The following is a 16,248-nucleotide window of genomic DNA, read 5'->3' as shown; positions in this document are numbered from 1 at the left end:
AATGCTCTCTCTCTCTCTGGGAAGGGCCACGGTCAGCCTAGACTGCGGCTGGCTGATAGCTAGGTAACGTTACTGTCAGCGTCCAAATGTTGTACAAACATTTCAAATCAAATCAAATTTTATTGGTCACATGCGCCGAATACAACAGGTGCAGACATTACAGTGAAATGCTTACTTACAGCCCTTAACCAACAGTGCATTTATTTTAAACAAAAAAAAGTGTTGAGAAAAAAAGAGCAGAAGTAAAATAAAGTGACAGTAGGGAGGCTATATATACAGGGAGGTACCGTTGCAGAGTCAATGTGCGGGGGCACCGGCTAGTTGAGGTAGTTGAGGTAATATGTACATGTGGGTAGAGTTAAAGTGACTATGCATAAATACTTAACAGAGTAGCAGCAGCGTAAAAAGGATGGGGTGGGGGGGCAGTGCAAATAGTCCGGGTAGCCATGATTAGCTGTTCAGGAGTCTTATGGCTTGGGGGTAGAAGCTGTTGAGAAGTCTTTTGGACCTAGACTTGGCACTCCGGTACCGCTTGCCGTGCAGTAGCAGAGAGAACAGTCTATGACTAGGGTGGCTGGAGTCTTTGACAATTTTGAGGGCCTTCCTCTGACACCGCCTGGTATAGAGGTCCTGGATGGCAGGAAGCTTTGCCCCAGTGATGTACTGGGCCGTACGCACTACCCTCTGTAGTGCCTTGCGGTCGGAGGCCAAGCAGTTGCCATACCAGGCGGTGATGCAACCAGTCAGGATGCTCTCGATGGTGCAGCTGTATAATTTTTTTAGGATCTGAGGACCCATGCCAAATCTTTTCAGTCTCCTTTTCTCTTTCCAGAGTCATGTCTTTAGAAATCCTGAACAAACTTTATTTTTTTATGTTCACTGAAGCGCATACCTACAAGTTTAAGCTTAGTCATAAATCTAGCTAGCTACAGTAGCTAACTATGTAGCCTACAGTTAGCAAGTTATGTCCCTTGATCAACCTAATGTACACATGAAATGTCTATAAGCTATTAAAATGTAGTTAATGTGTAATCAGTTCGACGCTAGAAGGACAGCTGGCTATATTTCACGTTTCAACAAACTTGCGGGCGGGCTTATAGGCAGTAGCTAGCTAGCTACCTTTGGCTGGACTATGTGGCTTGCTTGCAACTAAAATGATGTGGCAAATTAGCACAAGCCAAGCACCGTGCTAAACAGCTGCCTGCCTGGAGAACAAGGAGGAACATAGATAGTAGGGGAGTGCAAAGTACCTCAGACAAAACGAGTATCATAACGGTTAAGGAACATTTTCCAAATGCGATTATGACATGTCTTTTTTGTAATTATCGGTCACCGGAAAAAAAGTAATATTCAGCTGCCAGTGCACAAACAGCGTGCTCTAAACAACTACTGGCTAGTTCTTCCGTCTGTAAAAAAAAATGGGCGGGGTATCGGTTGAGCCTGCTGCAACGACTGGATTAGAACAAGGCACTCTCCCTCTGCTCTCATTTGCCCAAACAGAGACACGACACTCTGTTTCACTCACAGTAATTCGTCTCAGGGCACAAGTCAGCCCTTCTCCAAACATTGTGTGTGAATCAGAATCCGTAGCTAGTTATTGTTGTTCAATCTAGTTATTTCCCGTGGACTTTGCTGAGTGGCGCAGTGGTCTAAGGCACTGCATCGCAGTGCTAACTGTGCCACTAGAGATCCTGGTTCGAATCCAGGCTCTGTCGCAGCCGGCCGCGACCGGGAGACTCATGGGCGGCGCACAATTGGCCCAGCGTCGTCCAGGGTAGGGGAGGGAATGGCCGGCAGGGATGTAGCTCAGTTGATAGAGCATGGCGTTTGCAATGCCAGGGTTGTGGGTTTGATTCCCACGGGGGGCAAGTATTTTAAAAAATATGTATTCACTAACTGTAAGTCGCTCTGGATAAGAGCGTCTGCTAAATGACTAAAATGTAAAATGTAAAATATGGTTGTTTTGGTCCGTCTAGGTGTTGTTTAGGCTACTTTGTCTGCCCGTATAATTACACCATCGCTAACGACGTCTGTCGTTATGCCGTGATCCAAGCCCATGCTTGCTTGCTATTATTATTTATTCTCGCCCAGGCATGTTTACCAAGCGACAGATCATTAGAAAATAAAATGACAAATGTAGAACGTTTATTTTGATTGTACAAATGTTGTAGCATACGTGTCGGGAGAGAAAAGTTTGGCTCCTCTCGAAAGTGAAACAAATATATATGGGGCAAGAGAATTAGCCTACCTTCATCTAAATCTGTCTGGAATAAATGCAGGCTGTAATAGCCAGCCAAGAATTAGGCTCTATATTAGCCTTTAGTCTTTATTATTCGTTTATAATGGAATAGGACTAAGTAAGTAAATCATGTGCATTTTCATCTGTCGGGGGTCGTTTACCTTTGAACAATGTGTGTGAATGAGTGAAGGAACATAACGATGCGCTCTGAGTGATAGCGCAGTAACGTGCACTTGAGGAATAGGCTTTACCGGGATTTAAAAGCGCAGTTTTTTCCGATCACGAGTAAATCCGATTAAGAGTATCAAGTGTGATAAAAAGGATACAATTTCTAATACGAGTATGAGGAGATGGAATAGATAGCTACTTCTAGCAAACCAACAAAGATATTATGCCATGTAGTAGGCTATGTGTAATGCTGTCCAACTTGCTAACTAGCTAGCAGTGCTTGGCTGGTGATAGCATCGTCGCTAGCTAGCTAGTTAGCTATCCGAAGCGGGTAGCTGGGGATTGTATTAGCTACCTAGCTACAGTGAATCCAGCTAGCTAGCTAGACAACGCGTCGCCTATTCCCCTCTGCCCCAGCTCACTTATTTTGCAGCGCGTCATCATAAGCTACTACGCACTGCATGATGGGAGAATACAGCTCCTACTGTATTCCACAAGCGTATGGGACAGTGTATTTAAGAATTACAAATAGCTAAACTGGCAGTCATAAGTCAGTCAATGCAGGTTGGAGAGAGGGAAACTCACTGTCGCTCATGCTGGGTGGGGGCGACTCCTCATCAGAAGAGTCCCGGTAGCGGCTGCCTGAGCCTCTGCGTCCCTCTTGGAAGCCCCTGCCCCCACTCCGCCTATGCTCCCCAGAGCCCCTCCTCTCCCGCTCCGGTTCATACTCCCAGGCCTTGTCCCCCCGGTCCTTCCTCTGGCGCTTCCTGGCAGCTGTGGACAGACAGACACACACCGTCAACTCAGTACAGCTTACTCAAGAGTCACTATGGACTATTCTATATAGAGGGTGTTGTTGACTGAGAAACCTGACTGAGACTGGACCATTATATTGTCTGTAGTTTACTCACATTCCCCGTTGGAATCGTCGTCTGAGTCGACCTCGGTGTACTTGGGCTTCTCTTTGACCGTGCTTCGCTTGCGCTTGTTCATCTTCACCCTCTCGCACAGCGGCATGGTGGACTCCATCTCCGCCAGCAGTTCAGGAGGCAGCTCGTTCAGCACCGACTGGTCTAGTCCACCTGCAGGGAGACGGTGTCATAGGGTCTTATTGTAGAAGAGGCTGGCAGGGGACAAGCCATAGCCCGTCGACGTGCAAGTAATTCCCTGAATAACCTCAAAGCTAAGTCTGAATTCCTTTAACCAGTAGATGTGTTGACTACAGGTTATTATTCACCTGTATCAGAGTTTAAATATTCAAACATGGTGATCACATTGAGAGAATGAGTGCACTAGTGCAGCCATCTTACCTTTGTCCGACTTTCCTGAGAGGAGCCTGTTCTTGCCAGACTTGGAGCTGTGCCGGTCCTTGACCCTGATGATCCTCTGCACCTCATCAAAGGAGAGCTTCTGCAGCACCACCACAGGCTTGGGCCTCTTACTTATGTGATCCACTAGCCCCCGAACCCCCAGCCGCTCCAGCTTGACCCGGGGTTGGCCCCAGCCTTCTGCCACGTCCACAGCCCCGCCGTCCCGCTTCATCTTGGGGATCACAAAGTTCTTCAGACCCCCAGACCCTTGCCCCCCCAGCAGGTAAGCAGGGAACTCTTCTGACTTGCTCTCAGGCTGTTGCTGTTTGTGTCCGTCTGGGCGGTTTCTGGCCGCCTCTCCTCCGCTGGGGGACCTGAAGCCGGGTCTGTCGCTGCGCGGCCGCCCGCTGGGGTCAAAGCCACCTCCTCTGCCCTCCTGTTTGACCCTGGGGCTGTCCGGCCGGTAGCGCTCCTCTGGCGAGCGCCTGTCTTCATTCCTATGCCGCCTCTCCCGGTCTCTGTCTCGGTCCCGCTCGTGCTCTCTGCTCGAGGACTTAGGTGTGTCAGGGCGCCGGTCTTGCTTTCCGTCATGCCGGTGCCTGGACGGCTCACGGTGGTTGTCGTGTTTGTCCATGCTGTTCTTGATGACCTCGGGTCGATCGTCAGCTTTGAACCGGAGCACCCCGGCCGTGTCGGATCCCTCGGCTGCAGGGCCCTCGGCAGGCTCCTCTGGCCAGCGTTGGGCCTCCAGGGCCGGGATGGGAGCAGCCATGCAAGGGTCAAGCTGGCCGTCGGCCCGGCCCGCCTGTTGCAGGTCGATGCTGACCATGAGGGCTGGTCTGCTAGCTCCGTTTCCTGCCGCTGTAGCCTCCTGGGGGGTCAGTTTGCCTGCATTGCCCCCTCCTCCGCTGCCTGGCGCACCGGTGGTGCCTGCGGTGCCCCCTGCTCCGGGCTCCAGTGGAAACGAGTCTTGCTTTCGCTTCTTCAGGGGCTTGTCTGGAAACGAACAATCACAGGTACACAACTCCATTAAACTACAAAATCCCCAGAAATACAATACTTGAAACAAACAGAACAGTCAGAAACAATTGGAGGAAATGTGCATAACGTTAGATAAATAGCACTGAAGCAAATCTATGAGACGAAGTCAACTAGAATAAATAATTTTATTTGAAAAGACAAGTAGTTGATATTGGAATGTATTTTGGAAATACACTGGGAATGCATTTGAATATACTCAAATAAACTGACAAATACACTCCCATGCATTTTAAGGTGCGATAGCTCCTCTTAGAGATCTCTGAAAGCTATTAGATGTAGGGTCTACTGTTACTCTATAAAAGTACTTTAGAGGGTGGGCGGTTTCTGGTAGTATACACACCTTTATCCTGCACCTCTTTGGAGCAGCGCTCCCTCTCACTGGCTGACTCGCGCTCTATCCTCTCAATCTCCGCCAGGGCGTCCAGCTCCGCCTCATCAAAAGGCGATGAGAGGGGGCCCTCCTGCCCCTTAGTGGCCCCCATGTTCTGCAGCACAGGGACCTGCTGGTAGGCAAGCTCGCCCTCTAGGTCAGAATTCTGGTCCATCATGACTGGCAGCAGCTCACCCGAGGGGTCCTCCTCCTCCAACTTGACCCGTGACAGCTTCAGCGTCAGCTTGGTGGTGTCCTTGGAGGGCGAGGTGACGATGTCGTACGCATCTTTGTCCTCTTTGCCCCCCAGCTTCTTCTTCTGCTGTTTCTTCCTCTGGTCGGGAGACTCCAGCAGCAGGTCTGGAGGGCCTTCCCGGGGAGACGCGTACGGCAGAGGAGACTGATGGATGAGTGGCGGCCTAGAGCCAGCTGAAAAGACAAAGTGAGCCCAGGTGAAAAAACACGCTATAGCAAACAAGACAAGAAAATAATGTCCTGCTCACATTTATGCAATTAAATTTGAAATGAAGGGTGCACGGCTGTAAGAAACAAGAAAAGGCATCAGGCATTGCAACTGAGAATCTGGAGGTGTGGTAAATAGCATGAAATGGAGTTGGGCTGCCAAGGAAGGAGTTGGAGCCTGTCCCTGCGTACCTTTGGGGGTTCCTTCGCTTCCCGCGGGCGAGCACCCAGGCTGAGGCGACCTCAGAGGGAACGAGGCGTTTCTCATGGAGGGGTCACTCTCCTGCAGATGAAGACGACAGAGTGAGTGACAGGGCATGACTTCATGAGGAAATCTGTATGAAGTTCTTTTTTTTTGTGGACTATAAAAGTGCCCTCTAACATTTAGTCAGAAATGTGGGGTAAAATGATGCCCCCATTACTATTCATTCAGGATCTAGTGCAGGCGGTACCTCGTTCCCCAGTCTGTGGACTATACTCATGTAGTCCTCCTGTCTGTCTGGGTGGTGGTGGGCAGCGTTGGTCATCTGTCCCTTGCTCTCATGGATGTTCCTCATGCCCCCGGGGACCATGGGGCTGGCTACAGACACTACAGTACACAAGTGACAGTTCAATCACTCAACTGTGTTGTTATGACGGAATTACATTCAAATGAACTATTTTTGAGTCTTCTTTGTTCGTGTATCAATTATCGGTGCATTTATTGTGGCTTACAGTCACATTTACTAACAGCATACAATCAACTGTCTGAACAATGGTGTTTAATCCCCCCAAACACACACAGGAGGCTTACCTTGCTGTATCTGTTGGTGCTGATTGTAGCTGGGCGGTTGGGGGTACTGCATGAACCCGGCTGGGCTCTGGGGAGTGTACGGGCTGGGCACAGGGCTGTTCTGCTGGGGGATGAACCGACTCCCTGAGCTCGATTGTGGGGAGACAAATCCCCGGCTGCCATGGGAGACAGGAGACCAGGAGACAGGAGACCAGGAGACAGGAGACCAGGAGATCAGGAGACAGGAGATCAGGAGACAGGAGATCAGGAGACAGGAGATCAGGTTCAGATGGTGTGCCAGTGTATTTTATGACCAGATATTCGCTAGCTATCCGAAGACAACCTAAAACATGCCCGAACATCAGATTCTATTGAATGTCATTTGCTAGGATATATCAGAGGTCTGTGACATGTTGGGGGGGAAAACCATTGGAATAGGATCCAAGATAACAATCGCCAATGTATAGAGACATCACTCACCTGGATGGATTGGGAGACATTGAAGCCTGCTGAAAGTTTGCTGACTGGGCTGGACTGCCACGCATGGAATTCTGTATTGGTTTGTATTGTTGCATCATCGGCTGCTGCAAGATATCTGCAAACAAAAAGGACAACAAATAAACCCAAATAAATAGTTAAGACACCAGTTAATTTGAGACAATACGATTGAATTCTAAGTATCCAAGTAACGTGAACTAAGAGCTCAATGGTCCAGTCAGTGTGTAGGGTTTTGGGTATAAAACGCAAATTGCCCCTGAAGAAAAGGTCTTGATGAGCTATACTAAAGGCAACATTTCTACACCCAGTTCCTCTTACAGAATGGTACATCCAGTGTCGACAACCAGCAGCTACTAAGGGTGAGTTTGAATAGTAAAAGTGAAAGGTGCACTATGCAGAAATCATTCCGCCATTTCCTGGTTCCTAAAATTCAAATAGTTTGCCTAATTTCAGTTAATGTGACGAAACAATCAAGTATACTGTAGAGAATCACTGTATCATCTAAACTGCTGTGAAATATATTTTCCATAACCCAAAACATTGTATTTTCAGCTGTTTCAAGCTGGTGTACAAAACTGAAAGTAAAAGCCAGAAAACTGACATTTAAGAACGCGACGCATAGAAATACTTGCTTTCAATGATAATGAAGATCTATAACTCACATTTCTGTGAATTTGGTCAGGTCGCCCAAAAAAGTGACATATTGCAGCTTTAATCCATTAGTCTATCGACAGCGTCCATAACGATTTAGAAAGAGGAAATTGATTTGTTGAAGAAAATAAAGATACGAAAAAGACAGCTTTCCCCTAACAGTAAATGGCACAGCTGAAGCAAGCACCCAATTAGCCTTTCACTTTAAGATTGAGGGCAAGGTTTGTCTTCTTTCCTTGCTCACTCAATCCATATCAGCTGGCTGTCTTCAGTTTGTTTCGAGTAAGCTTTGTTTCCAAAACAAAGTGCCCTTCAAAGTGTGTGCGTACTTTTCTCCCTGAAGATCCCAGGGTTCCTGGACAGTACTGTCTGCAGCAGCGCCGGCACGTCGCCCTCTGGCTCATCACTGCCCAGGTTGTCCTTCAGCTCTCTGTGGAGGAAAGGCAGAGGGTCATGTCAAACGTGTGCTCACAGAAAAACAGACAAAATATGTGCATCGTTCAACAATTAATAACTCAGGGTTGAATACTCACATGTGCTCTGTGGAAACCTGGTTAAGACCGTGGGCCAGCTGGGAGACCAGGTTCTCGTCCCGGCAGGCCAGCAGGCAGTTGACCTCCTCTGCGATCCTCCCATTGTACAGCAGGCTTTTGGTGGTGGTGGCTGGGAGAGGAGACGGCAGGGGCAGCTGATTCAACACTGCAACAGAGAAAGAAGACCGTTCATCACATGCCGTTTCAGCTGGAAATGACTAATATTGTGGTACATTCTATGTGGAAGTGAAATAGAGCAGGAGGACTTACAGTCTGTAAGGCTAGCAATCCCAGCGAGAGTGGTGATGGGAACATGAGGCATATCCCCATTCATGCTGAAGGTGGGGGCGGGGCAGTGTGGCGATACACAGGTTGCTCAGCGTCGCAGCCGCCAGACCAGTACTCACATCTCCTTTGTCCTGGTAGAGAAAAAGACAAGAGGGATTCACTGTAGGCTACTTCAAAACACAGGAGAGGCTGAAAAACATAATCCTAAACCCAAAACGAGAAATAGACCACACGTATGACTCCCAACCCGTATCAATGCAGTCCATTTGAAATACCTTTCTGTAGGGCACTGTTCTGTCTGGATTGAAACCAAGGACATTTCAGGAAGAAGTCCTCAAGTCTGTGGGGGAAAAAATAGGAATAACATTTTATAGAAAAATGTATTGAAAAATGCAGCTTAAAAATTATAGTGATTTAAATGTAAAACTAGTTCCAAAACTCCTACTTTGCATTATGTTGCAGTTCATGTTAAAACTAATAGTGGTAAAATGTATCTATATCTTTAAGTGTGGTGTTGGTGGGAATTTTGGCTGTGTTTGCTAATAAACTGCAGTCATAGGCTACATTCTAATCACAACAACACATGGCCTTCTCATTATCAACAGAACAGCTCAATGAATGGCCCAATGTTAGCTCAGGTGTTGAGTCATAATGCCACCCACTCATCAAAGCATTCACAGTCCAGAGCTGAGAAACCCATCAGACCAAAACAAATGCAACACATCACTGATTTGTCTATTTACAAACAGACTATGCTAAATCTATTAAGCTTTTTCTTACTTCGAAAAGTAGATCTAGAACTGAAGTCACATCTACTGGAGTCCAGGATTGTGCTGCACTACCAAACTATCTGTCATGATTCATCCACAATAACAGTAGGGAATATCTCTGGGCTCCTCCTTGACTTAATTTAATATATTATTTATTTGGTCCAACACTGTTTCTTGAGGGATTTTGGATTTAGAAAGCTTGTTTTCAAACTCGAAACATTTATTCTAAGAAAATAATGTTTGGTAAAGCCTAAGAAGATACTGACATGATTTGACTGAAACAAATATTTTTGATAGCGTAATATTGAAATCACACTAAAAATAAACACTATTTGCTCCTAGCTTCCCTACACACACAGTGTGACAGTCATCAGTAACCTGCCATATTACTGACAGCTGGGAGACTGACAGACCAGAGCACAAAGGAACAGATGCACAGTGGTGATGGGGGGGTGGGGGGAAGAGGTGTCATCATCAATATTACGTGAACACGCAATAGTGCTTGAAAAACTTAAGGGGATTTTTAGTTATGCATGAAAACTATAACAAAATCAATGGACATATTTTCGCTCAATATGTCATGTTTATGAATGATAGATAACTAGCTAACAGTACCGCGTTAGTTGATGTTCACCAAACATTGGCTATCAAACTAACTTACTAGTAGCTAGCTAATTGCACACATTTCAAAGGTGAACTTTATAAAGGAGTAACGTTAGCTAACGTTACGCATTGAAAACATGTCTGAGTGGCTAAATAAAATCATCCTCAGTATTTAACATATTTTACGTTAGCTAACTAGCTAAGTTAACGTTATCTGTTCTAACGCTAACCAACCCCCAAAATATTATCCAACTCAATGTTGTTGATCTATCGTTAGTCAACTATCTAGCTAGCTAATCAATTAAATAATCGGGTTAGATTACGTTAGCTAACTAGTTAGCTATTTATCCTTACTTGAGGCAGGTCGGATTAACGTTTGCTAGCTATTTAGCAAACGATAGTCGGTGCTATTTTGGTTAGCAGTTAGTTATTCGCTACGTTTATCAACTACGCTAACTTTAGCTAACGTATTTAGCTAGTTAGCTAAACATAACATCAGTAAAGTCCTTACTAGCTAACTAGCTAGTTTGTTAACCATTTGGCCGTTGCGCTGGCCTAGTATCTCGACATAGTTCACTATTTTACCAGACAAGCGATTTGATCATTCGGGTATAACGATAGCTAGCTAGTTAACTACCTAGTACTCGGGCTCGAGGCCTACCTACTCAGCGAGCAAAACGTACAGTAGCATGCTAGGAAGCTGTAATGATAAACATGACAAGAGACGCTAGCTAACGTTAACTGGCTACGTCAGTTAGCTAGCTAGCTAGCGAACTCCGTGAACAAACAACGCGACTTTTGTTTGAGAATTGGTTTATAAACATCAAACATTGTTCATAGTTTACAACATCTACATTTACCTTGTGATTTTAGCTACGCTAGGTTGTCCTGGTCTGTGTCTCTCTAGCTCCCCCTTTCTTCTCTCTCGCTGCTCCTCCAACAGAACTCCGTTCTTGACTTGCCAGCTAACGTTAGCTGTCCAGCTAAACTAGCAGTCAACAATAATCTGGGTTGGGCAGATTCTTTCTTCCGTCATACGCGGGTAAATGTTTGAACGGAAGTATATTGGGAAACATTCGTTCGGTGGAGTTTCTGTCGGTCTAAACCGACATGGATAAAACTGTGGCCAATTTCGCCTGTATGTGGAAAAAAATATGACGATTGTTGCGGTGAGACTCGTCTCGCAGAACAAAATGCCGACCGGAAGTGCCGCCGTCGAAGTGACCTCCATCGGCGCCAAAACGAAATGCCAAGTTTGAAGGAATCACCACTGTGTGGCACTACACAAACAAACCTGCAATCTATTTTATTCAACTGCATCTCTGGCCATAAATAATGACTATGGCACTGTTTGACCTCATGTCCCTCGCAGTCATCTACTAAAAGTCCTGGAATGTGTCCTTTCAGATCAAAGGTCGCAAGGTAAAGGAGACAAGAAAAGCAAACGTTATGGCCAGGGATGTAAATAGTGGGGGAAACTATCTGGGAATCCTCCAATGTAAAATCCTTGAATTCAGCGCATTTTTTTATGTAAAAATTATTTCACTAAATGTCACTCTTTGAATGATTTCCCAGGGGTTTTCATTCCCAGATCCCTGTTTCCATTTCCACCCCTGGTTATGGGTGATGGTGGAATGAGGTGCGTTGTGTTCTTGTTGGGAATCCGTTGTTTTGTTTAGTTGAATCCGGTTTGTTAACTTTATGCTGCAACAAAAGCCTGCATCCCTATTCCTCGGGGCAGGCTTGAAGAACACTAGCTAGGCCTACATGAAGACTGTTTGCCTAAAAAAATAAAAAATAATAATAGGCCTATGAAAACAATGTCATAGCATGAGGCCTGACAGTGCAGTGTGCACAAACATTATTCCATCTGTGGTAAAGTGGAAGTTCTGCAAAGCAGAGGCGCAAACTCATAACCCTCAGCATAGGCCCACTCAAGAAGCATCATCAATAGGTCTACCACTGACCAAGAAAAACCAAGGCATTTCTGGATCCGGGGCAACAGATGGCCTACTTCTAGGTCTCAGGATGCTATTAGGCTTCCACTACTAGGTTTACACATCCATCATTGTCCGACCCTCCATATGCCCTTTCTGTTTTCAAAAGATTCCAATTTAAAGGCATATGCCCTGGAAATGTAAGTCTAACTGTGTTACAAAGTGGTGGGTAACATATTGACTTTATATAGTGTACCAAGAGTTGCCCCTTTGTTTACGGCCATACCAGGCTGAATATGCCAGAAATTGGAGCCTGGTTAGTAGGGCCTGCTGTGATTGGAGACCGCCTGGAAATACCAGGTGCTGTAAGCTTTTTGGCCAGTAGAGTGCACTCTTGTATTAACTACCGGAACTTCAGCAGAGAGCAGCTTTTATTTATTAACAGCAATAATCTAATGTATTTTTATTTTACTAAATGCAGCCAGTATGTGCTTAATTCCCCATCCTGATATGATCAAAATAAACTATGTAATGTGGCCGCTGTCCACTAAAGGTGGGGCTGATTTTTGTGCTGTCACTGATTGTGTTGGTCAACTTGGTTATGTTAGTCTGTCTCCTTTATAATTTTTGTCAGGATTGTATGTCATTTACTGTTTAAAAACTATGAATCTGTCAATCTCTATGTAAAGGTTTTTGTAATTCTGTGTATTTTACAGTCTCTCAATTTAATTTATTGAGCAATCAAATATTGAATTAGAATGTCATTAGAGGAAAGACTTGCGCAGCGAGAGAGTAGCAGCATCTTGGAGCCTTCCTTCCCTGTGTTGATGTGTAGTGAGCTGCTGGCACACATAGCGGCAGCGTTGGTTTCACTCAGCTCCCACGGGGAGGAAGAAGTAGGAGCGGGGAGGAAAGAGGAGGCGAGAGATGAAGGAGGAGCATAGACATAGAGGACTCATCTTTGTATCCGTGCCATTATAGCGTCCATGACAGCATGGGCAGCGCCATTGAGGCTATCTCCATTTTGAAGTAGTCAATTTCCTTCTTCTTCTTCACGATTGGCTGATCCCTCCTCTTCAGCCAATGAAGTTGGAAGTCCCACCCAGTTGACTACATTAAAATGGTGGAAGCCCTTAATGGCCCTGCCCATGCTAACACAGCCTTTTGGCCACTAGAGGCCTCTATCATTCTTTATGAGGAGCTACTTCTGAGCTACTTGTACCCTTACCAGCTGGGCTACATTGGTTTCAGGAGGGAGGAGCATCTTGGAGCCTTCCTTCCCTGTGTTGATGTGTTGTAAATACTTGCGCCCTTAGCGGCTGGCGGCTGCATTGGCTTCACTCAAGTCATGCAGGGAGGAAGGAGGAGCCTTGCAGTGACAGGAAAGCATCCAACCGGAAGGTGTGATTACTGCAAGGAAATAAAGACAGTGGAGCATGGACTGATACAGTGTGGGCAGTATGAGAGGGAAAGAGAGAGACTGATACAGTGTGGGCAGTATTAGAGGGAAAGAGAGAGACTGAGACAGTGTGGGCAGTATGAGAGGGAAAGAGAGAGACTGAGACAGTGTGGGCAGTATGAGAGGGAAAGAGCGAGACTGAGATCCAGTATGAGGGAGAAGGGGATACAGGAATTTAGTTTAAAGGGCTTACTGAGGAGGAAGGAGAAAGGAGTTAGTTGTACCACTTGGAGAGGGAACCTCTCATTCAAAGAGAGGACGTTGGATAAATCACAACACTTAATCTGACAAGAGTGAGGATGAATTGCCTGCGGTGGCAGGTGTGGTGAAGATGGCCTAGGTCAAGCCTCTTCCCAATGATGATAAAGAGGATTCTGGCCCAGTGGGAGTGACATTTTTGGAGAGAATGTATCATTGCCTTCTGGCGGATCCATATGTGATGTCAGGTTGGGTGGAGAAGAGGTTGGGGACTGTTGAGTCGGTGAAAGTAACTCCAAGTGGACTCGTGATGATTTCTTACATTTCTTCCGTCCAGAGGGAGCGGGCGCTCCAAACCACATGCCTAGGGACAAGAAGTGTGACTTGCTTTGCTCTCCGGAGCAGGGCGCCATTGAAAGGAATGATAACTGGAGTAGTGTTAAGTGTTGAGGAGGATCAACTGAAATGGAAGATTCCCGGTGTATGTGATGCCCTCCGTTTGGTCCGACGCAGACCCGATGGAGAGCGTGGTGAAAAAGAGAAGACACTGTCTGTTCTGCTGAGTTTTGATGCAGAGTCTTTAAAGTCAAGTTAGGATGTGTCAAGTGATCCCGTGAGAGATGTTGTCCCGAACCCATTACAGTGTTTTAGGTGCCAAGCTTATGGTCATGTAGCAGCAGTGTGTAGGAGGGAGATTCCTAGATGTGAGAAGTGTGCAGGAGGGCATGAGGCAAAGGAATGTGTAGTATCGGTGGGAAAAGTTGTGTGTGTTAATTGTATCGGTACCCATGGTGCTGGAGATCAGAAGTGTCCGGTGAGAGAAAGACAGGTTGAGGTTGCCAGGATCAGAGTAATACAGAAGGTGTTGTATGTTGAGGCAGTGCAGAGAGTAATAGAGGAAGATGGGTCCAGGGCGAGGGATCCTGAGAGGATCCCTGTGAGTAGGCCGAGGCCAATAGAGAGTGACTGGAATAATATGTGCTTCATTAAATCTGGCTTCTTAGCATTCATAGCCTTGGTTATCAACTGTACCACAGAAATAGAACGTATGTCATGGAAAATAGATGTTGTGCTGGCAGCTGCAGAGAAATACTTGGGATTACGAGATTTTACTGCAGAAGAGTTACAGAGGGTGTTGAATGGTAGTGTTCTGTTCTCCCAGGCAGTTGGCCTGATGTAGGATTAGATAGGGTTAAATAGTGGAATGGGGTGGTGTTTTTTTATTAGGGCTAATAGTTTTTTTGTATCACCAAGTATAATTAATTGTACAGTAGGTGGCGGCATGCACCTCTTACGTTTGTTTGCGGACCGCCATAATACCATAGAAGAAGAAGAAGAAGAAGAAGAAGAAGAAGAAGCAGAAGAAGAAGCAGAAGAAGAAGGACATGCAGGGAAAAAAGAGCAGCATCTTGGAGCCTTCCTTCCCTGGGGTTTTCTCATTTGGGCAAAAGTCCGTGCTCTCTCCTCCGTGACCCTGAAACCAATAGGTGGTCGAGGAGTGTGTTAATTAATTTAGTAGCCTCCTTTTGGCGAGGAAACACAAGCGTATCCTAACCGACTCCTTTACAGAAGATTTTTTAAATCTGCCACACCCCTTTTGAATCAGCTACTGTTTCTCGAAGTAGAAAAGCATGCAAACATTTAAAAACGATATGCTACTTATCCTTTTATCTATCAAATGTCTTGCACAACTAGCTCAATTAGTTTTATCACTTTATACATTCATTTAGGGATTCCACTCTGTAAACTTCATTTGCCTGATGACGTGTGATTGGAGGAGAGTCATTTCATACAAGCGCATTTTCGTCCACTTTCCCTCCACTAACCAGGTTTCCATCCAACGTTTTTATGCGAGTAAAGTACGTTGGATAAAGAACTTCACAACAGGCCTGATGGACATTTCCAAATGTCGACAAAACAAAATATGCTAGACAAGGCGGGATCTTTTTGTGTTGGTAAAACTAATTATGCGAGAAATGTTAGTGGAACCGCTTTTACGAGCAAATATTGATATAACAACCATAATATCAAAGTAGGCTAAACTTGGAGTCACGGGATGACATGTTGTGTGGTCCTCCCACTACGACTCAGGAATGCATGCAGTTTATTAGGCTACAGATGAAATAAGTTATGATGAACTTCACAGGGTGGTGAAAGGGCAAGGTGATAAGCTTGATGCTCCTTTCCAATAAATATCGAGGGTCTTATTCTGGTGACATGATGATCAATGCTTGGCTGCCGTTCGACAAATATAAATAATCGTACTGTTTTGTCCATAATAATCTCATCATGTAGGCCAGGGGTGTCCAAGTCATTCCATAGAGGGCCTAATGTCTGCTGGATTGTCTTCTTCTTCTTCAACTTTTATTTGGCAAATCGCAACCAACTGGTAGGTGCATACACCGCCAACTACTGTACTGGAGTGTGAGGCCGGTCACGACCTATCTACATCCCTATATTCTCTTAACTAACCCTGCATTTCTAATAAAATAATTCCCTACAAACCTCACTATCCCATCATCCCCACCCAAAATACCACCCACTCCCCATTCCCGTACAACCTCTCTGACCCTGTCAAACAACCTCTCCCTTTCTACAACATACAGTTCACAAAATAATAATAGGTGTTCAACCGTTTCCTCTACCATACAGCCATGACACATTCCAGTACCATGTTTCCCTATCAATTTCAATTTCAGATGAATTTCAGATGAATTAAATCCTGTATGCCCTAATCTCATCCTACACAGCATAACCTCCTCCCTTCTGTTCCCATTATGACACTGTCTCCCGTACAGATTTCCTTGTACTATAAAAATGTCTGCCCTTACTACTTTCATCCCATTGTCTCTGCCAGCAATCTAACCCATTTTTCCAAATCAATATTTTAATTTCCTCTCTACCCAACTGCACCTGTAAATCCACAATATTCTTTTTCACTGCTCTTTT

At 45.6% G+C, this 16,248-nt stretch overlaps 1 protein-coding gene across 1 annotated transcript in view; it reads right to left on the bottom strand.

Annotated features, from left to right (window-relative positions):
- Nucleotides 1-10,928, bottom strand: part of nipbla (NIPBL cohesin loading factor a) — a 36,439-nt gene extending 25,511 nt beyond the window's left edge. Inside the window, exons 1-13 of the mRNA XM_084177463.1 lie at nt 10,566-10,928; nt 8,608-8,672; nt 8,315-8,463; nt 8,045-8,210; nt 7,841-7,941; nt 6,843-6,957; nt 6,384-6,538; nt 6,043-6,179; nt 5,783-5,873; nt 5,099-5,557; nt 3,718-4,713; nt 3,319-3,489; nt 2,993-3,181 (exon numbers count right to left, since the gene is read on the bottom strand). Coding sequence (XP_084033589.1) covers nt 2,993-3,181; nt 3,319-3,489; nt 3,718-4,713; nt 5,099-5,557; nt 5,783-5,873; nt 6,043-6,179; nt 6,384-6,538; nt 6,843-6,957; nt 7,841-7,941; nt 8,045-8,210; nt 8,315-8,378 — 2,644 coding nt within the window. The 5' untranslated portion in view covers nt 8,379-8,463; nt 8,608-8,672; nt 10,566-10,928. The remainder of the gene's footprint in view (nt 1-2,992; nt 3,182-3,318; nt 3,490-3,717; nt 4,714-5,098; nt 5,558-5,782; nt 5,874-6,042; nt 6,180-6,383; nt 6,539-6,842; nt 6,958-7,840; nt 7,942-8,044; nt 8,211-8,314; nt 8,464-8,607; nt 8,673-10,565) is intronic.
- Between the last annotated feature and the right edge of the window lie 5,320 nt (nt 10,929-16,248).

This window comes from Coregonus lavaretus (assembly GCF_964263955.1).
Source record: "Coregonus lavaretus genome assembly, chromosome: 14".
Lineage (NCBI taxonomy): Eukaryota > Metazoa > Chordata > Actinopteri > Salmoniformes > Salmonidae > Coregonus > Coregonus lavaretus.
This window is presented reverse-complemented; position numbering and strand designations above follow the sequence as displayed.